We start from the raw sequence: 24100 nt of genomic DNA on the forward strand, positions 1-24100 counted from the left end.
GTCCTCAATTAGCTTTTGCTATCAGGAGTAAAATAAAGTTTGAGTTTATGAAAAATAAATGACTTTTTACCTTCTATGTATACAGGTCAAAAATGACTCTAACACCCCTAGTGTCACTATTTTTAATAATATTAACATTTTTTAAAGTTAAAAAACGAAAACAAGTATTTTTTTTATATTTTTTTTTGGGAAGTGTGTTCTAATTATTATTCTTAATTATTCTGTTATAGCTAGATAACGTCATTATCCATTGCCTTCATTATAGGAAATGTAATGAGTGAATTTTAACATTAATAGAAAACAAGATATATTGAAAGATGAAACCCTAGCCCTAACCCAACATAATATTTTAAGAAGTGTTTACATGGATATGAATGCATTACAAGTCAGCTATGAGGTGGGAGAAAAAAATATTCTAAAAAACATTTGATATTTTTCAAGTATTTAAAAAAATAGTCAATCTACAAGCCACTTGGTGCCACGCTGCGAGCTTGTATATCTGCTATTTTTGATTAGCCGACGTATTCATGGATAAAGTGGTTAAGATGATTGTAATACTATGTTAACTACTTTTGCTGGGGACCCCCTGGAACCCTCCCAAGGACCCCTGGGGGTCCCCAGACCCCACTTTGAGAACCAATGGTCTAGGGCCCTTGGAGTCGGCCGTTCTGGTTTACCATTTACAATAGTAATTTACCAGACAGACGCTCTTATGAGCGACTTATAGTGTTTATAGGTGTATAGATCATGGCCGAGTTAACAGCTCGAGTATTCTTCATACAAAATTGGACCATAAACTTATTTTCAAATTATGTGAAATAAAACAGGCTTTACAACTATAACGTAAAATTGTGTATTTGGACTGAACAGGAAAAAAGAAAAAACCTAATAATTCCTGTGAATCAAGTCTATATGGGTCTATGATGTCAGAGGCTATAGCCAGCCCAGACCAGTACATATCACACAGACTCTGGGCTCCAGGCCAGTAGCGCTAGCACCAGTGGCGCCAGCAGCTATGAGACAATGAAACAGGTGTACACTTTGTTATTTCTAAAGCTATGCCCCCCTTTGAATAGAGCCCCATATAGTGTTCATTTTATCCCCTTGCTGTGTGCATAGTACATCTATCCGTTTGCCTGCCTGTGCCTGCCTGTCTCCGTTTTCAGTTGTATGGGATGAGAAAAAATGAGCTCGACAATATCACTTAAAAATACATTTTAATCATACAGTTACACACCTCTCATTATGGGGTCCTGGAACATGTGGTGACATGATCATTACAGCAAACACTGATTTATACTTAGTTGTGCACCGGCGTCACATACAGAAAATAGCCGATCGACAAGTTCACAACATATCCGACGCGTTGTGAGCATTTAAATCATCTATCTTCGGTTCACGAGACGATGCGCAACCAAGTATAAATCGGGCATAAATGGGAAAAAGCTCCCACAAATACAAAAATAAAACTGAGGCAATGTTTTTTTATAATCAACTTTTAAGCTGTATTTTTAATTATAGTTTATGCATTTGTGAGACTGTATCTGGAACGATATATCAAGTATGAGACACAATAAAACATCGATAGATACTGTACATTTCACCGCTGATGTGGACTCTTGCCTTATGAGCAGGGTATTAACTTAGCAAAACTTCACAATGGCGTCTTTGATTGAAAGACTTACATTTTAGCCAGACTATCTTGCGAGGCGAATAAGAAACATGCCTGGATTACGAGATCCTTTCAATGATTCCACCTGAGGGTGCTCTGGTTTTGTACAGTAGCTAAAGTAGATATGATGCCATCATGCTAGTCAAAAGATTTGGGTTTCTTTGTGAGGATAACGTCTCTGCAGTCAAGTTGGTTCAGTGAGTCAAGGTACGCTTTTACCTTCTTCTGTAACAGTTGCTGTGGCTGAGTTGACACAACCTTAAGGTGGACCATAGAAACTTGAGTCAGCGACAAGGCAAGGCATATAATATACTTATTTTGTATATATTTCTAGCTCAATCACTTGTACAGTGACTACAAAACACACACATGTAAGCATAATTATGTTTTACTAGTTTTTGTAATTGAACAGCTGCATTTCAGCAAAGAATAAGCATATGCAAACAAAGTCCGAGGCAGAGGTGATTACATTTGGTTTGTCTCAAATGTATGAATAGCTGATAGATATAATGAGCATATTAATTTCTCAACAGTTGAAGGAGGAATGGAGAATAGGGCACAATCAACTCGTGAGATAGTCTGGCATTGTTGTGTGGCTTAAGCTTTTCTGTCACATAAGTTACAATTCCCAAGTAATTCTTCATGTAAAATCAAAGACATTATCTGGCACATGAATGGAAACTGTAAAAAAAAAAAACACACTTTAAACTTTAAAGAACATATTTGGTGGGTCCATAATGCTTCATGAAACATATTGAGGCACTTGAGGTCAATGATCGATATCCCCAAATACTGCAAAATTCCAAAGGGATATTGCATGCTGATGATGTCATACTGTTTTGGACAATATCTACTACCTTGAATGGATAGACTTTCTCTTTTGAATGTCTGTTTGTGGTCAACATAAACTCTCAGATGAGGGATTGGTGTTTATTGCAAGAGCAGGCACATTGGCTTCAGTTTTTGGCACGTTAAACTCTGAGACAGAATTGCACTTTGCTTTCAACGTCCTGTTAAAACAGATTAGCTTTTTTGGAGAGGTGGAGGACACTTTCTCCTTTTTTGGGTTATTTTGTTTGCATTTTTTGACACTTTGACTCTCCCGTGTGACGGGAATACTATCCGGCTTCTCCTGGTTGCCAGGGACTTTATGACAGGTGTCCGTTTGCGCTGCCATTTTGTCGGCCACACCTGACACGTGACTATTACCACAACATCGACCAAGGTCCGCCCCTCTCTGTCTTTCGTGGCAGCTGCATGCTGTGTGTGCTCCTGCTGCTGAGGAAGGGGAGGGTCCCTGAGTCTGAGGCTGTGTCTGAGTCGAGTTGCTTATATGTGGACTGGGACTGGAGGGCCTCACCCCCGTCTTATTACTCTCCTCTTCCCCCACAGATTCTAGCTCTGCAACGGGGCCAGGGCTCGGGCCACCCGAGTCTTGGGTTGGACTCGGGGTATTTGATCTCTGCTCTCTGGCTGGGCCGGCCTGTATGCTTGCACCGTGTACACAATAGTTCCTGAGATGGCAGCTGTGGGCGGCCCCCTGCCTGGCGGCCATCATTCTGCTCTGGGTGCAGTGGTGGAAATGAGCAGTGGAACAGTGGACGTAATGCATACGACACTCCATGTTCTTGTACGCTGGGTCCATGGTGGTGGATAACAGGGCCGCGTTTGGTTTACTGGTTTGACTTCCCAAGATGGGGAACAGCTGAGGGGTAGTGGGGCAAGAAGGCGAGTCCTGGGAGTGATGGGTGCAGTGGTGTGGCATCCATGGCTGGGGCAGATGAGGGCGGTCTCCACAGTTGCAATTGGTGTTTTGTGAATAGTGACACCTGGAAGGCGTGCTCAGAGTGGCTACCAGCCCATTCTCAGGACCTGCTCTCCCAGACTCAGCTTTACCCTTATAAGGGATGTGTGAATAAGGAACAGAGGCGTGGTGAGAAGCTATTCCATTATAAAGCTGAGTGCACGCCTCCTGCTCCTCTGCAGGTTTCTCCTCATTTCTGTGGCCGGACGCCAGAGGCTCCAGCTCATAGTGCTCCACCTCCACACCCCGGCTGTCCAGCTGGTACTTGCCCAGCCCAGAGCTCTTCCCTGGGGCAGAAGAGGGGACCTTAGCCGTGCCCTCCGAGAACGCCTGGCACTGGAACTTCTTGGGCAGAGGGATCTGGCCACAGGTGCCCTGGGGCCCCAGGCAGCGGCACATGCACTGAAAGAAGAAGGTGGCGAAGGCCCAGCTGATGCACATGATGAGCATCATGAACGTGCCCAGCTGGGTGTACGCCAGCACGGTCGACGGCATCATCATGGCCCCGGCCACAAAGGTGGTCAGCGCCGCCATGGCGATGGCGGAACCCATGCGGCTGAGGGAGAACACTACCTTGCCCTCGCGGTCGGGCTCTGGGGCCAGTCGGTACGCCACGCCGTAGTGCACGGCGAAGTCCACAGACAGCCCCACCGCCACAGAGATGGTGACGGACTCCAACACGTTGAGCTCCCAGCCCAGCAGGACCAGGGAGCCCACGGTGACGAAGATGGTGCCGGCGATGGATAAGATGGCGTAGAGGCTGATGATGACGTTCCAGGTGGTGAGGAGCATGACGCTGAAGGCCACGGCCACGGACAGCGCCATGGCGACAAGCGTGCCGTCCGACAGGCTGTCCTGGAGGTCGTAAAACTCCAGGTTGCTGATGAACCAGCCGTGGCTGAGGCCTGCTGGGGCGTGCACGAGCTCCTCGGTGATCCAGGAGTCTACCTGAAATACAGGCACAGTTATAACATATAACAGAGTCATAACGTCACCAGCTGAGGTTCAGGATTCACTGTGAAGCACTTTGTAAATTTGTTTAGAAAAGTGCTATATAAATAAAGATATATTATAGTTATCATTACTATAATTAATATCATTATTACTTTATTGTCCCTAAAGGAGCCCCAACAAAGAAAAAGCACACTGTATGCTTGAACTACACAAAGTTTGACTAACCCAAGCCATGAAAAGGTTTGGTATTGACAGACAGGAGATGTTGGCTAAATGTGCAAATAGCTTTGACAGCTCTTGGACGTGTAGAGAAGAAAACCATGCCACGTTCTACATTATAATGCCAAAACACAGCAGACCGTACCTCGCGATAGAACTGGAACATCTTCTCATAGGCTAGCGTGAAGAGGTAGGTGCTCTGGAACTCCAAGACGATGGCCCTGATGGTGTCGTTGATGTCAAAGCGAGGCCCGGGCGTCTTGCTGTCCAGATGGTAGCTAGTGCTCCTGTCCAGCTCCATGATGGCTCTCTTGATGCACAGCTCAAAAACCTCCTGCTTGTAGGGGAAGGTGGACTGACTGCAGCACGGGTAGACAGAGGCTTCCTCGCAGTCCTGGTTCTCCATCCACTGGTTAGGATAGAATAAGGTTAAAGGTTAGAATTTTACCTTTTATAGCTGGGTGTTTTAATTGTGGCGTGTATTTATGTATTGTCTTGTCTTGAATGTATGCATTGACCCGAGCAAAACGATTTTCCCTTGTGGATAATAAAAACATCTAATCTAATCTATTATATCTAAGAAAGTTGTTCATACACTAAATAAATCATATATTATAGTACAGGGGTCTTCAACTTTTTTCAGGCCAAGGAGGACCCCTTAGCTGAGAGAGAGATGAAGCAGGGACCCCCACTACATACTGTATATAAAATTGTGTTGCAAATTAAACTTTTTCATAGATTTCATTCATAGACTGTTTGACAGCACTATCATCTTAAGTGTTTTGTAAATTAATATTTAACTACTTAAAACCACAATACTTTGTAAACTTGACCTTTGGCTCTGTACTTGGTCTGCTCTTTTTCCCTCTACAATGTGCCTATTACACATTGATAGGCATGTACAGTATATAGGCATGTACAGTATATACTATAACATGAGTCTTCAAAAGGGGGTCCAGGAACACAAGGGGATACTCACATCACAAAGATTTGGCGGCCCCTCTATAGTGACTCTAGAGGACCTCCTAGGGTTCTCGGACCCCCTGTTGAAGACCCATGTTATAGTACTGTACATGCCTATTATAACCCTTTATGACCGGGAACGCATCTGTGTCATTTTAGATTTCTTTGGCTATTCAAAAATAGCAGATATACAAGCTCATAGCGTGGCACAGAGTGCCGTGCTATGAGCTTGTAGATCTGCATTTTTTTTTTATCGTGTAATATGTTTTTTTAATTTTACGAATCTGATATAAAACGTTCCCAATATCATACTGTTATGAACTACTCTGCTTCCTGTAAGCCTACCTTTGATGGTCTCTCAGGTATTATTGCTACAAAAAAAGCTACAAATACACTGACCTGTTTGAAGGTCTCTATGAAACAGCTGGTGAAGTCCTGCTCGTCTGACTGGAATATGAAGCTTTGGTTCCTCAGCTTTTGGCAGAAGTTGAGGATCCAGAGCTGGGAGGCCGGGCTGGCGATGTTGAAGCTGCTGTCCAACATCAGCTTCCCCTTGTTCTTGGGGTTCAGGGGGTCACCGTTGTCCACGGGGGTCACCCCCCAGATGATGGTGATGGGCATGTGGAGGTCCTCGCCGTGGTGGACCCTCTCGAACATGAACAGCTTCTTGAACTCGGCGTCGTAGCGCTCGAACGGGTGCGAGGCGCGGAACACCTGGAACTCGGCCAGCTCCAGCGACGGCAGCTTCATCTTGGGGTTGATGCACACCACGTAGGCCCCGCCCACCGTGATGGCCAGGAACCAGAAGAGCCAGAGGTAGCGCAGCTTGATGACGATGCAGGGCAGCACCTTCTCGAAGAAGATCCGCGACGCCTCCGACGCCGTGAACAGGCACTTGTTGGCCTTCTGGCAAATCCCGGCCCAGAAGGTCCGGGTGCAGCAGCCTCGGCTCTGCTGCTGCTGCGGTGGCTTAGTGCAGGTCAAGAGGTTGGGCAGGTAGCGCTCGTGGAGCACCACCACGGCGGGCAGCCACGTCACCATGAGGATGTAGTTGACCAAGATGGCCGTGCCGGCGTAGACGCCGAAGCACCGGATGGCGGTGATGTTGCTGACGTAGTTGGCGTAGAAGGCGGCGGCCGTGGTGAAGCTGGTGACGAACATGGAGAGGGCGGCGTGCTGCAGCGTGATGCTCACCGTCTCCGACAGCTCGGCGTGGGGCTTGTCGAACTTGGTGTAGTTCCACACGTCGCAGAGCACGAAGGCGTCGTCCGCCCCGATGCCCACCAGGATGATGAGCGCCGTCAGGTTCATGAAGGGGAAGAACTCGAAGTTGAAGACCACGCGGTACAGGAAGTAGGAGACGTTGAGCGAGCTGATGATGGCGATCATGGTCATCAGCGTGATGAAGATGGAGCGCGTGTACACGCACATCACCAGCAGGACGATGACGATGGCGATGGCCGGGTACACCGTGTCCGTGAGGAGGTAGTCCTGGAACAGGTTGTGCTTGATCCCAAACTCGATGCCCGTCACGGCGGTGACGCCGTCCGAGGCGTTCCAGTTCTCAAAGTTGTCCAGGTAGATGTTCATCATGGACTCGCCTTTCTCCGTCGGGGAGAACAGCATGCTGTACTTGAGCACGGGCGGAGGGTACTCCATGCTCTTGGTGCTGAGGAAGTCCTTGTCCACCAGGAAGTGGAGGATCTGGTAGACGGCGTTGTACTTGGTGCACTTCCGCGGCACGTTGGCGCACTTGAGCTGGTCCTTGCGCCGCGTGGTCTTGTCCCAGCAGTCGGGCCCCAGCGTGCCGTTGTGGTAGTACTTGGCGCACGAGCGAAGGATCTTCAGCGTGTGCGAGACGTCGCGCTCGGTGATCTTCTGGCAGGACGACCGGTTGGTGAGGATGGCGATGTAGTTGCCCAGCGTCCAGCTGGGGCAGCAGGAGGCGTCGCTGGTCCGCTGACACAGGTCCCAGTAGTCTCGGTGAGAGCGCACCTGAGAGAGAGAGAGGGGAAATATGACACATTAAGTTAACCCATTAAGACCGGGAACGCATCCGTGTCATTTTAAGATTTATTTGGATATTCAAAAATAGCAGATATACAAGCTCACAGCGCGGCACTTGTAGATCTGCTATTTTTGAAAAATCGTTTGCTTTAAAAATATATATATTCAAAGATTTGCACAAATTTCCATGATTCCATGAAGAAATCTAAAAACAGAGATGTAAATGTCCATATGGAAGCAGATTAAGAATTCACAAATGAATTCATGAATGCAATGCAATGAATACAATGAAGAATGCTTTGTACTGTGTCTTCCTTCCACATTCAGAAATTAATACATTTGAGTTTTAAAATAGCTCATGCGTATTTGTATTTTAATTTGTATTTGTTCTCATAAATAATAATCTAATAACCTTAAAGTGATGCTGAACTAGCTAGTATTACCTTGGGTTGTAGCATGTGCATGATATAAGTCTAAATATTATCTGTTGCTTCTATGCTCTGTAATCGATAAACCAAAAGCAATGATGCCATTCACTCATTGTATGGTAAACCAGGTCTCAAAATCACACATTTAGCACATAAACAAATGCAGCGCGCACACACACACACACACACACACACACACACACACACACACACACACACACACACACACACACACACACACACACACACACACACACACACACTAGCGTATACAGTATATAAAACAGTGGGCTGGGTTGTGTCTTACCCTGTTGTTGTCCATATTGCACATGGATTTGATGGCTTGTATACTCCAAAGGTTCTTCCCCTCTGCGGATGCGAAGACCAGTCTGGAGTATCTATCTCCTTCACAAACAAACAAACAAACAAACAGTTGCATTTAGTAAATGTCACCTCTATCTATACCTCTAGGCTGTGGCATGTGTCATTGTGAAACAGTTTGGTCAAATCATGCAATCTGATTGGTTGGTATAATAACCATATACCATGGCTATGAAGTCTTTGTACAATTCTATATCACTCGATGGCTGAGAAAAAAAACATTAGACTACAAACTACAGGTCAAGGTGAAATCCATAACAACATGACAACATTAAGGCCTCCATGTAGGCTTAACTATGGAGAATGGTTCGATCAATGCATGTCTCTGGGGAAATATCCACCGTAAAAGGACGACATGCAGGGCTGCGGAAAGAATTTCATGAACTCGAAAGAAAACTAAACTAAGCGAACACTGTTAAGCAAACAAAATGAACCGTCAAATGCTTTGACGGCACCAAAGGGGTGTGTTAATTAAACCTGTGTGAGTCTTCTATGCCAATATCACAATGCCAATATCACAATAGCAATGAATGACAGGCAGAGCTGCACAAAGATGAGACTGATGGAAACTAAATGAAAATGTTGCATAGCAACCATTACTATTAAGAAAAATGTTATTAAAACTGTTTTAATTGGGATCTGTGCACAATTTTCATGCTGCCACATTTGGTAACCATTTAAAAGGGTTAGCAATAAAATAAAAGCAATAAAATAATAATAAAAGTAATAACTCATTCCAGGCCATGGTATATTGTCATTATATCACAGCTCAGGGGTTTGTTGGCACAACATGAAGCGGAGTGCCTTAAATGCCTATAGCAGTGGTTTAATAGCTATATCATGCCGTCTCGTGTATTACTGCTCTTGTTGCCAGCGATTAACAAGATTCACGTATATTTTTAACCAGAACCTCTCAGGTGTAGCCGTTGTGTACACTGTATGTATGTACATACATGTAGACAGGTATATATTGTATGTGTGTACACTGTATGTATGTATGTATGTATGTATGTACATACATGTATACAGGTATATACTGTATGTATATATACTTAACAGCCATACCTGGTGCATCACAGAAGCTCTCTTTGCTGAAGTCCCACTCAGCTTGTCGCTTGTCTCTGTCGAAGTGATCCTCAGTCCATCTGTCCTCTTGGTGACTGTTGACAGCAGACAGACAAATAAGCCATGGTACTGATATTGTGAACATGTGAGCTGCTGCAAAGGTGTCACTTCGACTGATGCAGTGACCACTGTGTTATGAATACTTTAAAGCAGGTCAAGAACCCCCTAGCTGAGAGAGCGATGAAGCAGGGACCCCCTCTATATTGTATAAAATTGTGTTGCAGTTTAAACTTCGCGAGGCGTTGTGAGCTTGTAGATCTTCTATTTTTGGCTAAAGTTCTCCACAGAAAAGGGATGCTAGGGTTCAAATTGTTAATGTAAAAATAAATATCATATCACAAAAAGATTTGGCGGCCCCCCTGTAGTAACCCTGAGGACCCCCTGTTGAAGACCCCTGCTTTAAGGCACTTTGAGCTACACAGACGTTGCGACTGAGATGTCCAAGGCTGCTCACTGATGAGAAAGCAGCACTGATTACTACGTCCCTCCAATCAGAATCATACTATTATCATTGTCATAATGGTCAAAATAATGATGGCTCTGATTCAACAGGGGCCACGGAGAGGGTCTATGCAATGTGAGTGGTGTGTGTATGTGTTTAGGAATGACGTATGTGTGTCTCTCTCTGTGCACGTTTGTTTCTTGTGTGTGCTGTATCATCTGTATAGGAATGTGTATATGAATGTGCTTGTGTGTGCGTGCGCACATGCGTCTGTCTGTGCGCGTGTGTCTGTATTTGTGAAGGAGAGAGGATTATGGTGTAGACAGCTTGTGCGTGTGTACGTTTGCACGCGTGTTAGGGGATGTGTGAGTGCATGTCCTGTCCTAGACACAGGAAGTCAGAGTAATCGTGTGACTGTCAGAGGGACAGACTGAGGGGCTGACAGAGGACAGAGGCCCCTCGTACATGTTACGCACGTAAGCACACAATTACCTCTGCAGACAGACATGTAGGGCTGCAATGACACCAGGAGACATGAGACACGCACAGACTCAACGACAGGCAGGCAAGTAAACAAGAGCCTAATAACGGTGTGGCCAATATTGAACTGTTGATACTAGATAGTAAGTTATTAAGTGCGATAGCGCGTGCCGTTTAGCAACAAAACTGCATAGATTATAATGTGGTGTTCAGTTTACGCCTCATTTGGCCAAATGGAAACAGCGTTCTGTATAAATACATCACCTATAAGTATGAAAGTACTTCACGTGCACTAAGAGTTTTGCTGAATTTTCCTTTTTAACCTGAATTTTCACACTCTTCATGAGTTTTCACTTCACCAGGCATTATGCAGACTATATTAATGTTGTCTTGGTATATGGATGGACAGAGTTCTGTTTTGTGATGTCGTCCCCATAGCGGCCTAAGCTCTCATTGGGCTACGGTACGTTTTGAGGCGACAGACATAATAGATATAACATTAAAACATACAGACAATCCCCGTTCCAGTCTACAAGGCCTTGTGCCTCGACTTCGGATGGCGTAAAACCTCTTTTTGATAATATATCATTTTCCATGTTGACATTTATGCAGAGGAATAAAAACAGGCAGAAAAACTATAACAGATAGGACAGACAGACAGACCGAGAGAGACGGAGGGACAGACACATTCAACGTCTCGCGTTGTTGATAATTGAAGAGACTTTTCCCCCCAAATGACCGCTGACAGAAGATGACCCGTGGATAGACACATCTCCTCTTGTTTCTCTCATCTGTCAGGAGGGATTGAAACATTTCTCTGTGTCTGTCAGCGCTATTCACCCCCCACACCTCCCTTCGCTCTCATCACTCCTCTCTCTAAGGCCGGTCCTTCCTGCCCCGAGGGTTTCCAATCAATGCACCTTGTGCTTCTTGTATCACAATAGGATGCCCGATTTCAAATGAACTGATTTACAATGAGGCATTGTGAATTACCCACCGCAGTAGTACGTGTGACTCCCATTATCCCGTTAAAACCGGGAAAGCATCCGTGTCATTTTACATTGTTGCGTTGGGCTATTCAAAAATAGCAGATGTACAAGATTGAGCTTGTATTTTTGAAAAGTTTTGAAAAATGTTGCATGAGCTTGTAGTTGAAAAAAAAATAGCCGCTTTGAATATATATATTTTGTTCCCTGGAATGGGGGTCCGCTGCCAAATACATATCATTTTGGGGGTCCTTGACATGAAAAAGTTTGAGAACCACTGATATAGCAACATTGTTTTCAGAAAACTGTTAGGATTTAGAAGACACTTGTAGATGCGTTCCCGGACTGAATGGGTTAATGGGTTATTTGACCGGCCAACTGGACTAACTGGCTAACTGCTTCAGTTTCTAGTTTTAGGAGAAGCAGAAAAGTGAGTATATATAATAATGTAGTTACCTCTTGGCCTGCTCGTCTGCATATTTGAAGGGGTAGTTGGCCAGGGTAGCTTTGTAGCCAGTATTCTTCACCATGTTGTTCCATGTGACCAGCCGCTGGCCTATGGCTGTCCCCCGTGGCTCGAACCCCTGGAAAGGAAAGGTGAGAGAATCGGTTGTCAATCTTTTGTGGAATATCCAATCAGTCTCAAACAGTAGCCACAAGTTCAGTTAACCACATGAACCCTAGCGTTCGTTTCGGCAAAATGATCAGAATTAGTTCACAATGCTTTGCAATAAGATGCCGCACGTTGTGAGTGTGTAGATCATCTATTTTAGGCCAAAATATTAGTGTAGAGCGGAGGGGGGCTATTATAGAGCCAGTTCAACTAAGGATATGTTTTAAGTAACTCATTCTAGAACTTAACAAACAAAAGTCAGAGTTAGCCATGCAGCTAATTTGCGTCTGTGTGTGAATTAATGAAGAAATGTGTGAATAAATGACAGTTACTGTAACCACTATAGCCTGATTCATGTGTCCCATGTCAAAAATAGCAGACCTACAAGCTCACACCGCGGCACATCCACAGCGCGTTGTGAGCTTGTAGGTCGGCTATTCGGTGCCGTGCGCCGGGGAGCATAAATCAGGCTTACGGCTCCTCCCACCCGCCGTGTATTTAGAGGGACAGGAAGCGGACTCACCAGCAGGGGGTCAGAAAAGTCTGGCAGGTCCGGCACAAGGATCCCCACCAGGGCACATATCACGATGAGCACCGTGCACACACCCAGCACCACCACCGGCCAATCGGCTATCAGCTCTGCATAGCTGTGGAACGGGGGAGGAGAAGTTAGTTAATCTACACGTCAGCTAGAAAATAAAGACCACTTGTGTTCACAGATGGTTTGAAGGTTCCTAATATGGGAAATATAAATGTATGATAATCACCCTATGGATGTACTATAAAGTTCACTATGACTCACATGGTCCCATATCAGCATGTGTCAGCAGTTATCAGGTTTAACGTTTAAGCATATGAAAGCTTATTCATTGCATGACTTTGCTAAATGCAATGAGTCATCGGAATTCTTTCAGCTTTAACAATGTGGAGCAAAAATGTTTGTTGCACTTTGTTGAATTTGTTTTATTAACATCTTTACACACATGTTTAAATCTATCTGGAATGAAATGTCTCTAAATTGTCAAAAAATAAATATCCCACAGCAGATTTCCAATGGATTTATTTTTATAATTCTTTTGTTTTAATTAATTAAGAAATCAAGAAAAATAAACACAACACAACCCTTCAAAACTGAAGGCTGAGAGAGTTACTGGTGTAATTTATGTTGTAGAACAAGAGGTGAAACTTTCTTGGGTTTTGTTAACATACATTCTTTACATAAATTAAAAAAACATATGGGGGGAAAAAACACTGGAAATTTGGCTAGGGAACCTCTTGTGAACTCACTTCCAGGTTTTAGTGCTACAGAGTAACACTCTATTGTGGAAACTAAACAGAACAATATGACATTACAGTCACTGATTGTGATTGATGATTGATTATGCGGTCCTGGGGTGAGTAGGGCAGAGGTTAACATGGAGCATATAGATGGTTAACAGAGAGCAGGTACAGAGAGGGAGAGAACTCAAATCAACTACTGTGATGACTCAGTGCTGGGGAGTGACAGCTCCATGATGGATAGATGACGGGAAAGCATTGGCACGAGCAAGAGAGGAGAAGAGAAAAAGACAGGAAGAGAGACGAAACAGAGGCAGGAAAGAGCAATGGTGTGTGTGTGTGTGTGTGTGTGTGTGTGTGTGTGTGTGTGTGTGTGTGTGTGTGTGTGTGTGTGTGTGTGTGTGTGTGTGTCTGTGTGTGTGCGATTAGAGAAATCGAATCAATAATAAATACATTCATACAATGTCAACATGGTAGACAAGTAAAATAGCACAGAACAACATTTTTACTGTAAAAGGAACCTGTTACAACTCAACTAATTGATGAGTGTGTGTGCGTGTGTGCGCGCGCGCGCGCGTGTGTGTATGTGTGTGTGGGTGTGTGTGTGTGACAGAGAGAGAGAGAGGGGGAGAATGAGATGAAGATAAAGACAGATAGAATGCAAGGAGGAGGATGGAGCTTTCCAACCCATAAATTCAAGTGGAAAGAAAAGGCTTTTTGGCAGGTCTTACCTTTTGGGGAATCGAAAGGGCCTTGCAGGGCTGAAAAACAAAAAATGGGCAAATAAATCATACATTTGGAAATCAAAGCAACAGCCAATCAAAAACAGATTCTCCCCAGCATCTGTGGGGAGGACGAGTGAGAACATGTTTTTTTTTCATGAGCTGATTTAGTGGAGGTGGGGGAGGGGGGCTAGTTGTTTGATTTTGTCCCCTGCAGCAGTACACACCTTGCGTACGAGAAAACAGGCAGCACTGAAACCAACTCCTCTGCCCCCGTTTCTAATCAGTTGAGTCAGGCGGTCAAACTTTCATGTGTTTGCATACAGTACATACACAAGTCACACACAGACACTTGGGTGTGCGTGCGCACACACTACAACACAGGCACATCGAGGGATGGCTTGAGCTTGGGATGAAACGTTGAGCGCTGCCAAACCAAAACGGGACTTGATGCAGAGGGACGTGCGTGCACTTTTCAGAAACATCGCCTTCTGATTGGTCCCTGTGACTCCCTGACCGACCAACCAGCAAGCTCCTTCCGCATAGCAGTGGTTGTTAATGCTGAGCTTACTAAACATGAGAAAAATATCACTATATTGCCCCCGAGATGTTTCTTTTTACTAAGCCCTAGTTTAAAATAAGAATTGAACACAAATATCAATACGAGGAAAATGATTGATTTTTTTCTAAACAGATTCACACAGACTACCATGCTCTTGCATGCATACACATTCATACAATTACTTTCGCATTCAGCTGCACACATACACGCACACACATGTGGGCACGCACGCACACACACACACACACACACACACACACACACACACACACACACACGCACACACGCACGCACACACGCACACACGCACACACGCACACACGCACACACGCACACACGCAGACACACAGTCCTATGAGGCTTTCAGCTGCTCTGGACTGGTCTGGTCTTCTCATCATATCCTCTCCAGAGCAGCAGGGGAGCGTCCGGAATGCCCCACCAAGATGGGGGAAGAGAGGAAGAAAGGGGAATCAGATATGGCCCCCGGATCACAGCAGGGCCGCCGGAGATAAGAGATACAAGCTGGTGTGGAAGGAGGAGGGGGTGATATGGGTGGGGGGTGTCTTCATCAAAAACTGCCTAGTCTTCCTGCACAAAAGCCATAAGCTCCAAATTGTAACCTCTTGAACCCCAGCATCCATATTCTAGGGGGAACATAATTTGACGTGTTGTGAGCTTGTAGATCGGCTATGTTTGGTGAAGAGATTTGGTGTAGACAGGAAAAAAGTGGTCCAAGTACCAAGCCAACTGATGTCCAGTTTACTAAGTCCAGAGGGTTTAAGAGGCTAAGTCACACACACAATTTGTATGTCTGAAAACAAGTAAGATGCTTAATTCATCCTGGATAAGAGCATCAGCTCACTGCCTGTGATGTACTGTCATAATAAAAACAGGGATACACTGGACAAATCCACCACCAATATAATCGGACCACATCAGGTCTTAAATTATCAATGAGGAAACCCAAAACCAAACAGGAAGTGACCTCAGAGGCCGCCATGCGCCGCAGCCGGTCAGGGCACAAGCGCAGAGGACATTTGAGCTTTTCGTGACAGTAGCAACATGAACAACAAGGGCCAGAGAGGTCGTTGTGTTTTCTGCGCCCCTTTTTTTCCCCTTTAAAACTCAAATTCGCTGAATGCTATAATTAGTGGCTGCCGTGGTAACCCGAAAAGCACAAATGAACAAGGGCCATTGGTTGGAAAGTTTTTTCCCCCCTCCACAGGGTATGTTTTTGAGGGAGGCAGTAAATCCCTTTTTTAAAGCTTCGCCGGACACGTTAACACAACGGCCAGATGTCGAGTGGCACAGGTCGAGAAAACACTCGTAGTATATGTACACACACACACACACACACACACACACACACAAACCCGAGGAGAGGAAGGGGACGTCATAGCAAGCCAGCAACTTGAAACGAGAAAGATAGATCAACTTAATAGGTGACAAATTCATTATCACAACAGTACATCCACTCTGTAAAGTTCAGCTGGTGGGAACGGCCTGAGGACTGAGTCAGCTCTGACCACTAAATCACAATGTCCTCAATCTGTAGTCTTGAATCTGGCTCAAGACATTTTGTTGTGTGTCATTTGTACTCTGGTCTCTCGCCACAGTGCTGTCCAATATAGCAGGATTGCTTTAAAAAACAAACGTTAAAAATAAAACTAGTATTATAGCTTGTTCACATGAGGATGTTATGAGTCCCTGCCTCTATTCTTGCTGTTAGAGAGGGTTGTTCTGTTCATGCAGTCAAATGCTGATTAAACTATTCATTATAGTAATAACAGAGTTCTTTTCTTCTTCTTTTTTTGGACTGAATTCCCCCGTAAGTAATGATTCATCATATGAAAGTGACTCTTTGCCTGATTCAAACCAACAACAGCTAATGAAAACCACATTGGGCCCAACCCTTTCTCTAGATTAACATTATTAGCCAAGGGGGAGAAAAAAATCTGTATTGGTAATTTATGGCTGTTACTTTGTGCTCTGTTCTCCGTCGTTTTTCCATGTATGGACCTCGAACGGCGGAATTCAGCACAGAGATAGGGTCCAAGCTGAAGTTGCAGTGGAGCTATTGGAACTGGTTGGAAGGGATTCCTGAGGCCTCCCTCAGACCTATCTGTCCGTCTACTGAAGGTCTGTTTTGGGTTTTTGGGTCTGCGGCGACATTCCAATCCGTGAATAAATCTCAAGCCAAAAAATCCGTGAAGATGGATGGATTACCTGAGTTAGCCGTCGTGTAGCCTAAGCCTGGATTTACGGCGCAGGTCAGTCTGCTGTTATTTCAGAGAAGCTACTCCCCTCGGAGAGGTTTTATACATAATGTCATCTAAATCAATTCTGTTCCTGTACAAAACCTCAAGAGGCTTTGTGTTCATATTTCTTTCCACGGCTTTAGATCATTGACTCAAGACGGCGTTACAGAGCTAAGAAGAGCAACCTTTGTTTGCGAACTTTTTTGGCAACAAAACAAGGACATTGAGTACATAAATACACACATGTATGTAAACACACACACACACACACACACACACACACACATAGAACACACTGCACGCACATATCCAAGCTTCCACAGACTTGCAAGTACACAGAAATATATGGAAAAAAACTCAAAACTATAGAATAATAACAGACAAAAACATCTGAATGCAATGTCTTAGATATACAGTACACAGTTGAGGGCGTACACACACACACACACACACACACACAAATGAAGAGAAGGACAGACAGATGAGGAAGGGAAGTGTAGAGGGGGTAGTTGCATAGACGGGGGGGGGGGGGGTGTTGACTGATGATCACACAGACTTTAAATTGAGCAGGATGACAGCCCACCGCCTCACATTTCCTCCCCTGGTCTCAGATCAGTTCTGCACTGGACCCCTCTAAAGCAAACTTACAATGTCCTCTCTCTCTCTCTCTCTCTGACTTTCTCTCCCTCTCTTTCTCTTCCCCTCCTCTGGCTCCCCCCTTTATCTCCTTCCACTCACTCACTCACCTTCTCACTCTCTCTCATCCCCTACTCTTTCCTTCTTTCTCTCTCTCTCTCTCTCTGGGCCCTGGGTAGCCTCTCAGTGTTTTTCTATTTACCAGAGGGAGAGCGTTTCTGGATCACTGAGCTAATTAATAAGGTAAACACAGCCTGCAGGCTGCTCACTCAGCAGTGTGCTGACAGCAGAGAGAGAGAGAGAGAGAGAGAGAGAGAGAGAGAGAGGGGGGGGGGGGGGGGGGGGAGATAAGGTGCGCAGTGTGTGTGCGTGAGTGCATGTGTGTGTGTGTGTGTGTGTGTGTGTGTGTGTATACGGCAAGATGCGTAAGACTTGCAAAGCAAAGTTGTATGAGTGTAAGGTCCAGTTGAGTCTATGGGTGTGCATGTCCATGTTTGTATTTAACGTGTGTGTGTGTGTGTGTGTGGATGGGAGGGGTATTGGGAACGACCTTCCGATCTGTGCATCAATGTGCTTGTTTGTTTTTACAGAAAAAAACATGGAGTAATTACAGCATGATGTGTGAGTGACACCACACATGGATCTTTCTGCGTGCCTGATAAGGGGCGAACGTACGTGCGCTTCTCTCCGCGCAAAAAAATCCAAGCGTCCTAGCATGCGACTGCTGCACACGTCGGCGTGCTTTTTTTGTGCAAGAGGGGGGTTAAGAGGTGAGCGGGGTCACAGCCGAGGGGGTAAACTGCTAACAGACGGCCAAGGCAAGATATTTTAGGGGAACGGGGGCCTTCGAGTTGAGGCAGGAGCAATTACTGTCAACCGTCAGGCTGCCCCGGCCCCTGGCTTGCCCTGATTAGTGCCTCGCTGCAACGCTGCACACAATTACAGACCCGACCAAGCCATGAAATGGGCCCAAGCGCAGAGGGAACACGTCCAACTCCAACTTACATCACGAGAACAAGTCGCCGCCGTGTCGGACGGAAACCTTGTATGTCCAAGACGGTTACTTTTCAGAGACTTTAAGTTATTATTTAGTCACAAGCTCTAGTTAATACTTTTCATTGGTTTGATATTCATAAAACCAACAAACAGACGTAACCGCTTTCACTTAAAAGTATTCAAAAGTTGTCAAAATAGCACATCTACAAGCTCCGCAACGTGTCACGCGTTGTGAGCTTGTAGATGTGCTATTTTTGCAACTTTTGCGTGACACTAATAGCACAGCAAAGTAGGGCATTCATTTACGAAAGAAACATAACAAAAATGTTAATATGGAGATACAAGGTTTCTGCCCAGACAGCAACAAAGTATGTTTGAACCATGGGGGTTGAGTGAAACATGGCAACAGAAAGTCACAGAAAGATGCCATGAATTGATGTAGGAGGTTATTATCTATCATTTGGGTTCGTGTGAGGATGATGATGATGGCAACACAGTTTTGTGAAGTGTGTTATAACAGAGTCCACTAGGACTGTGTTTCTCAAACCTTTTCATGTCAAGGACCCCCAAAATTACATGTATTTGGCCGCGGACCCCATCTCAAAATATTTAGTTCCAGGGACCCCCCAGAAGCAAAGATTTGAGTTACAAATGTTCGCTTTAAAATTATATATATTGAAAGATTTACAATCTTACGATCTTCTATTTTTGGTATAAAAGGCTAAAGTGGTTCAAATGATTGATGCCATATTAACGCATTTTGCTGGGGACCCCCTGGTACCCCCCCAAGGACCCCTGGGGGTCCCCGGACCCCACTTTGAGAACCAATGCACTAGGACAGTGGTTCTCAAACTCTTTCATGTCAAGGACCCCCAAATTAATATAATGTATTTGGCCACGGACACCCATCTGAATATATTATGTGACAACAAAGAGCTTAGGCAAGAAAGGTAACAGCTAACAAGAGACCTAAAGCTTTTTGTCATTCTCCAGACAAAAATACATATTTTTTAATATAATAGTGATAATATTGCTGAGAACTGTGAACTATCTACAAAATAAAGACTAAATTGGCTCCGAGGGCTAGGGAACAAAAAAAAATATATGAGTCTCATGGTTAAGAGGAACAGCAATGCTTCAATAAATAAGCACAAAGTTTGAAATAAGAGTAATTTAATAGGCCTGCATTTATGTACAGACAATAAAATCTTAATAGGCTGTGGGTGCAGTAGCCGCAGTTGAAAATATATGAGCATAATAGTTGGACCAGAAGACAGTCAAACAAACAGGCCTGTGTATGAATTAGAACTATATTAGCAGCCTGTATTTCAATAGACAGATCATAAAAGTCTACGAGTATAAATACTCTAGGAGTTACAATTCTAAATACACACAGACAATAGCTAACCAGAAAAAAAGCAGGTCCATGTAAGGCTTGTTGTGTGGCTTGTTGTATCACAGTGTTTCTCATTGTGCAGACCATCAAATATGGTTTAATGTCAAACCTTTTACAACTGGGCTATATCACTGCACTGCAGCCGAGTTTAAATCCTACCTAATGGTGCAGGTCTCCCCCGGCATAGAACTACCTTTTCTTCCTATCCACTCTATTAAAGCAGACATGCCACGAATGTCAAAATCATAATCAAAATATAAACAATAATTTGTAGAACTACACTATTTTAGTCCAAGTTTTGATTCTTATACAGTACATGTTATTATATTAGCATGTGTGTGAGGTACAGCAGGTGGTCTTGGTATATTGTCTTAGTGTATTGCTCATATATCATATATAATTATTCTATGATTATTAATTGTTGGAAACAAAAAACACCACAACGTACCTGATTAAATGCGTAGCCCTTGTAGTGACAAGCATTTAAGCGAGCCTTCGCCCCAGGTGTGTTGAGATATATTAGTTTTAGTGGTAACGACGTGTGATTTACAGGGGATCACGTCTCTTACAAGCAGCTAGTAAACGCTGGAATGGGACAGGTCTGTTTAAACTACAAGTTTAAATGGAGGGCAACTAGAAGACTCTGCTGTCATTATCAAATGGTTGGGAGACATGCGGACAGAGAGAGAGAAAGAGAGAGAGAGAGGCAGATCATTCATCATTGGTGCACTAAAGTACTGAAATAAAAATAAACACATTAGTATAACTGCGTATGTTACGTGTCGTTGTGTGCGTGTGAACGAGGACAAATGCTTTCACATCCAGCTCAAAGTTCAGAAAAGAATGTGCGATTTGGTGTGGAGCCTCAGCCAGCACTAGGCCAGTGGCTGGTGTGAATTTCCCACGTGTGTGTGTGTGTGTGTGTGTGTGTGTGTGTGTGTGTGTGTGTGTGTGTGTGTGTGTGTGTGTGTGTGTGTGTGTGTGTGTGCGTGTGTGTGTGTGTGTGTGTGTGTGTGTGTGTGTGTGTGTGTGTGCGCGTGCGCGTGTGCGTGTGCATGCGAAACATTCAGTGGGGAGTTATGGACAACTACAATCTCCAGTGAGCTTGGGTTCCTTGGGTCACACCTACTATCCCTTCACATTCCTGGAGGTGAAATATGGGCATGCAGAAATTCCAGGCCCACAGGCCGGATTTCAGCACTGTAGCCAATAGTTACAAGCTGTCTGTCGGGGAGATGTCTTCATTATGGGGCTGTCCTTCTTAAGCTCTTACCCCCTGAGTCCATAGCGAGCATGGAGATGGGCCTGCCATACAAGACCAGTATCTATTTTAACATAATAAGACCATGACTCAGGGCAAGAACCAATTCATTCAATCTGGGAGATGACAGAAAAGGTTCACTGCTAACATTACATTTTAAAGGTTTAATCAAGGTGGGAAGTAAGACCCATCAACAACGAATATAGTCAAATAAAGAAATCCTAACAAGCAGTCTCCATTAAAACTGAATTAATCTATTATCTAACAAACTGGACTGAAGCTGGTGTAGAAAATAAGACTGCAGGCATCAGCTAACAGTTTGCATGAATAGATATGGAAGAGTTAGGCTTGCTAAATGGCACTTGGGCATGACTATGGTAGTGGGAAACGAACCAGCAACCCTTCAACTACAGGGGTGTGTCCGTCCTCTCATAATAAACTGCCACCTCGCTGACTGAGAGCGACAGTCACTAAGTGAATATTAATCACTTACGCCCTAATTTACACTTACAGACCGTACAGCGGCGTTGCGCAAAAAATGTTTTTATGTGTCATAATGCAAGTTGTGAGCATGTAGATTTGTAAGTTTGCAATTTCTTTACATTTTCGGAAATGTTTGACTATATAATAACGTGCCCCAAAATCGCGACACCAGCTTGAAAGTCGTTACACGTGCATTAGTATACACACACAGCAGGTCCGTCCAGCGGACCTCCATAGGTGGAACCAATGCTTTTCATCTGACCACCCCCCTGACCCAACAACCCATCGTGTACCACATATCCGCCCCTCAACTTCCGACGTGCAAGAGAAAGCCTGCGTGCACGTGTACGTGAGAAAGAGCAAGATAAGAGACATATGTGACATGTGAAAATAACAGTATATGTATGAAGGTGGAAGGGGTAATAAGAGAGAAGCAAATAGTGTGGTTTGTATGCAATGCATGCACACGTGTACATGAGTGTGTTCTTTGATGCGTATACCATAGGGCTTCAACTTTTGATTCTTTTCTTAGTGATTATTCTATGTTATATCTTCTAGAATAGTGGTTCTCAAACCGTTTCATGTCAAGGACCCCCAAATTTACACCCGCGGCCGCCCATTTGAAAAGATAAGCTAGGGACCCCCATAAGAGAATTTCCCATTTAATAGCATTTCCATCTCTGGGACTCAAATGATATTGTAAAATCACTGTTAATTTAACTCTGAGAGTGTACAAATGGAACCAATCCATTTGTACACTCTTAGAGTTACAGACCCATAAGGGTCCATTTGGTTCCTACTATAATTTAGCTGGGGACCCCCTGGAACTCCCTCGAGGACCCCTGGGGGTCCCCGGACCCCACTTTGAGAACCACTGTTCTAGAATACAGTATTGCAATTCCTTGTATACTGGCATTGATCAGGCATCACTTAGGCGTCTGCAGCTGGTTCAGAACACAGCTGCCCACCTCCTCACTAGAACAAAAAGAAATCGTGAACACACCCCCGTTCTAGCCGCTCTTCATTGGCTCCCTGTTCATTTTAGAAATGATTTTAAAGTTTATTTTATTTGTTATTACATCACTGGCAGCAATTTATCTTTCTGAACAATTGCGCCCCTATACTATAGCCCAGTCAGATCTCTGAGGTCTGCTGACATGCTGTTGCTGGTTGTTCCCAAAACCAGACAAAAATGCAGGGGTGACCACTGCTTTTGCTGCTGCCCCCAGGCTCTGGAACAGCCTGCCCCTTCCCATTAGATCGGCATTGACGTTTTTAAATCCCTACTTTAAAAACCCACTTCTTTTCCCTGGCTTTTAACCATATGTGAGCGTACTTATTCATTTTATTATCTTTAGTCGTTTTAAAACGTCGCTTATGAACAAAGTTCGATTTGATTACTTTTTGGATTAATCCAATAATCAAGAAGCATTTTTTAATTTAATTTTATATAACAACTCAATTCACCACTTAAGCATTATTTTATGCTGTGCTATCTTTCGTTATTTGATCTTTATTTATATATTTTTTAAAGCTTTTCGCCTATAATGACAAGGGATCGAGAATTATATTAAATAATCGATTGTTTTTCAATAATCGGTTAAATCGATTAAGTGTTGCAAACCTAGAATACTATGCACTCCTTTGTGTCCATTTGCTTTAGCATGATAAGAATTCCTGAGCCATGGTAGTCCATGTGAGTGCAACCAAGACCCAGCAGCTGTGCTGGGCCATCAGCAACCTCCACATTCTACAAATCAGTGGCTACTTGGCAACAGCCATGGTGCAGGAAGGCTTGTGAATCTGACTTGGCCGCGGTGCTTCAAACCGCAGTGGTTAATCCATTAAGACCTGAGATAGCCGCCGACCCCCATCTCAAGATATTTTATTCCAGGGACCCGGAGATGCGTTCCCGGGTTGAATGTGTTAATGTAGTACATACAAATGTGTGTGGTAAATGCCTGGTTGAATGTATATGGTGCCTTTCTCCAAAACGCTTTACAATGAGTGCATTACATTCACACCATCCATACACAACTTCACACACCGACGGCAGAGGAAACCAATGCAAAGCACAAACCTGCTCATCGGGAGCAGTTGGGGGCCTCGGTGTTGGCCGCGCGGCCAGGAGGAGCCAGGTCAAACCAGGTAGTTGGTCGGATTAGCGGATCTCCCAAAAATATTAATAATTCTTCAATTCCCCATATATATATTTTAATCTTTATTCATAATCTCATGAAATACAATACAATACAAAACAAACACAAACAACATACACAAATGGAATACAATGATGTCATCCAGATGACATCATAGACTTGCCTAGACTCCATATTTGGGCATTCATGACATAGAACTCCATACATGGGCATAAAAGCGACACAGACAAGACAGTCTGGTAGGATAAGGATAATTCCTTTTAACAGGTTGTTCA

The 24100-nt window shown here is 44.2% G+C and overlaps 1 protein-coding gene across 4 annotated transcripts in view; it reads right to left on the bottom strand.

The window, feature by feature from the left end:
- Nucleotides 1–1198: 1198 nt before the first annotated feature.
- The window catches only part of disp1 (dispatched homolog 1), a 115426-nt gene continuing 92524 nt past the window's right edge, over nucleotides 1199–24100 (bottom strand). For all 4 annotated transcript variants that reach the window (XM_084082680.1, XM_084082679.1, XM_084082681.1 and 1 more), the window contains 8 exons: nucleotides 14084–14113; nucleotides 12598–12721; nucleotides 11918–12045; nucleotides 9494–9588; nucleotides 8355–8452; nucleotides 6012–7607; nucleotides 4795–5058; nucleotides 1199–4424 (listed from right to left, as the gene is read on the bottom strand). In XM_084082680.1, the coding sequence (XP_083938806.1) occupies nucleotides 2571–4424; nucleotides 4795–5058; nucleotides 6012–7607; nucleotides 8355–8452; nucleotides 9494–9588; nucleotides 11918–12045; nucleotides 12598–12721; nucleotides 14084–14113 (4189 nt within the window). In that variant the 3' untranslated portion in view covers nucleotides 1199–2570. The remainder of the gene's footprint in view (nucleotides 4425–4794; nucleotides 5059–6011; nucleotides 7608–8354; nucleotides 8453–9493; nucleotides 9589–11917; nucleotides 12046–12597; nucleotides 12722–14083; nucleotides 14114–24100) is intronic.

This window comes from Gymnoscopelus microlampas (assembly GCF_963454915.1).
Source record: "Gymnoscopelus microlampas genome assembly, chromosome: 16".
In the NCBI taxonomy this organism is placed as follows: domain Eukaryota; kingdom Metazoa; phylum Chordata; class Actinopteri; order Myctophiformes; family Myctophidae; genus Gymnoscopelus; species Gymnoscopelus microlampas.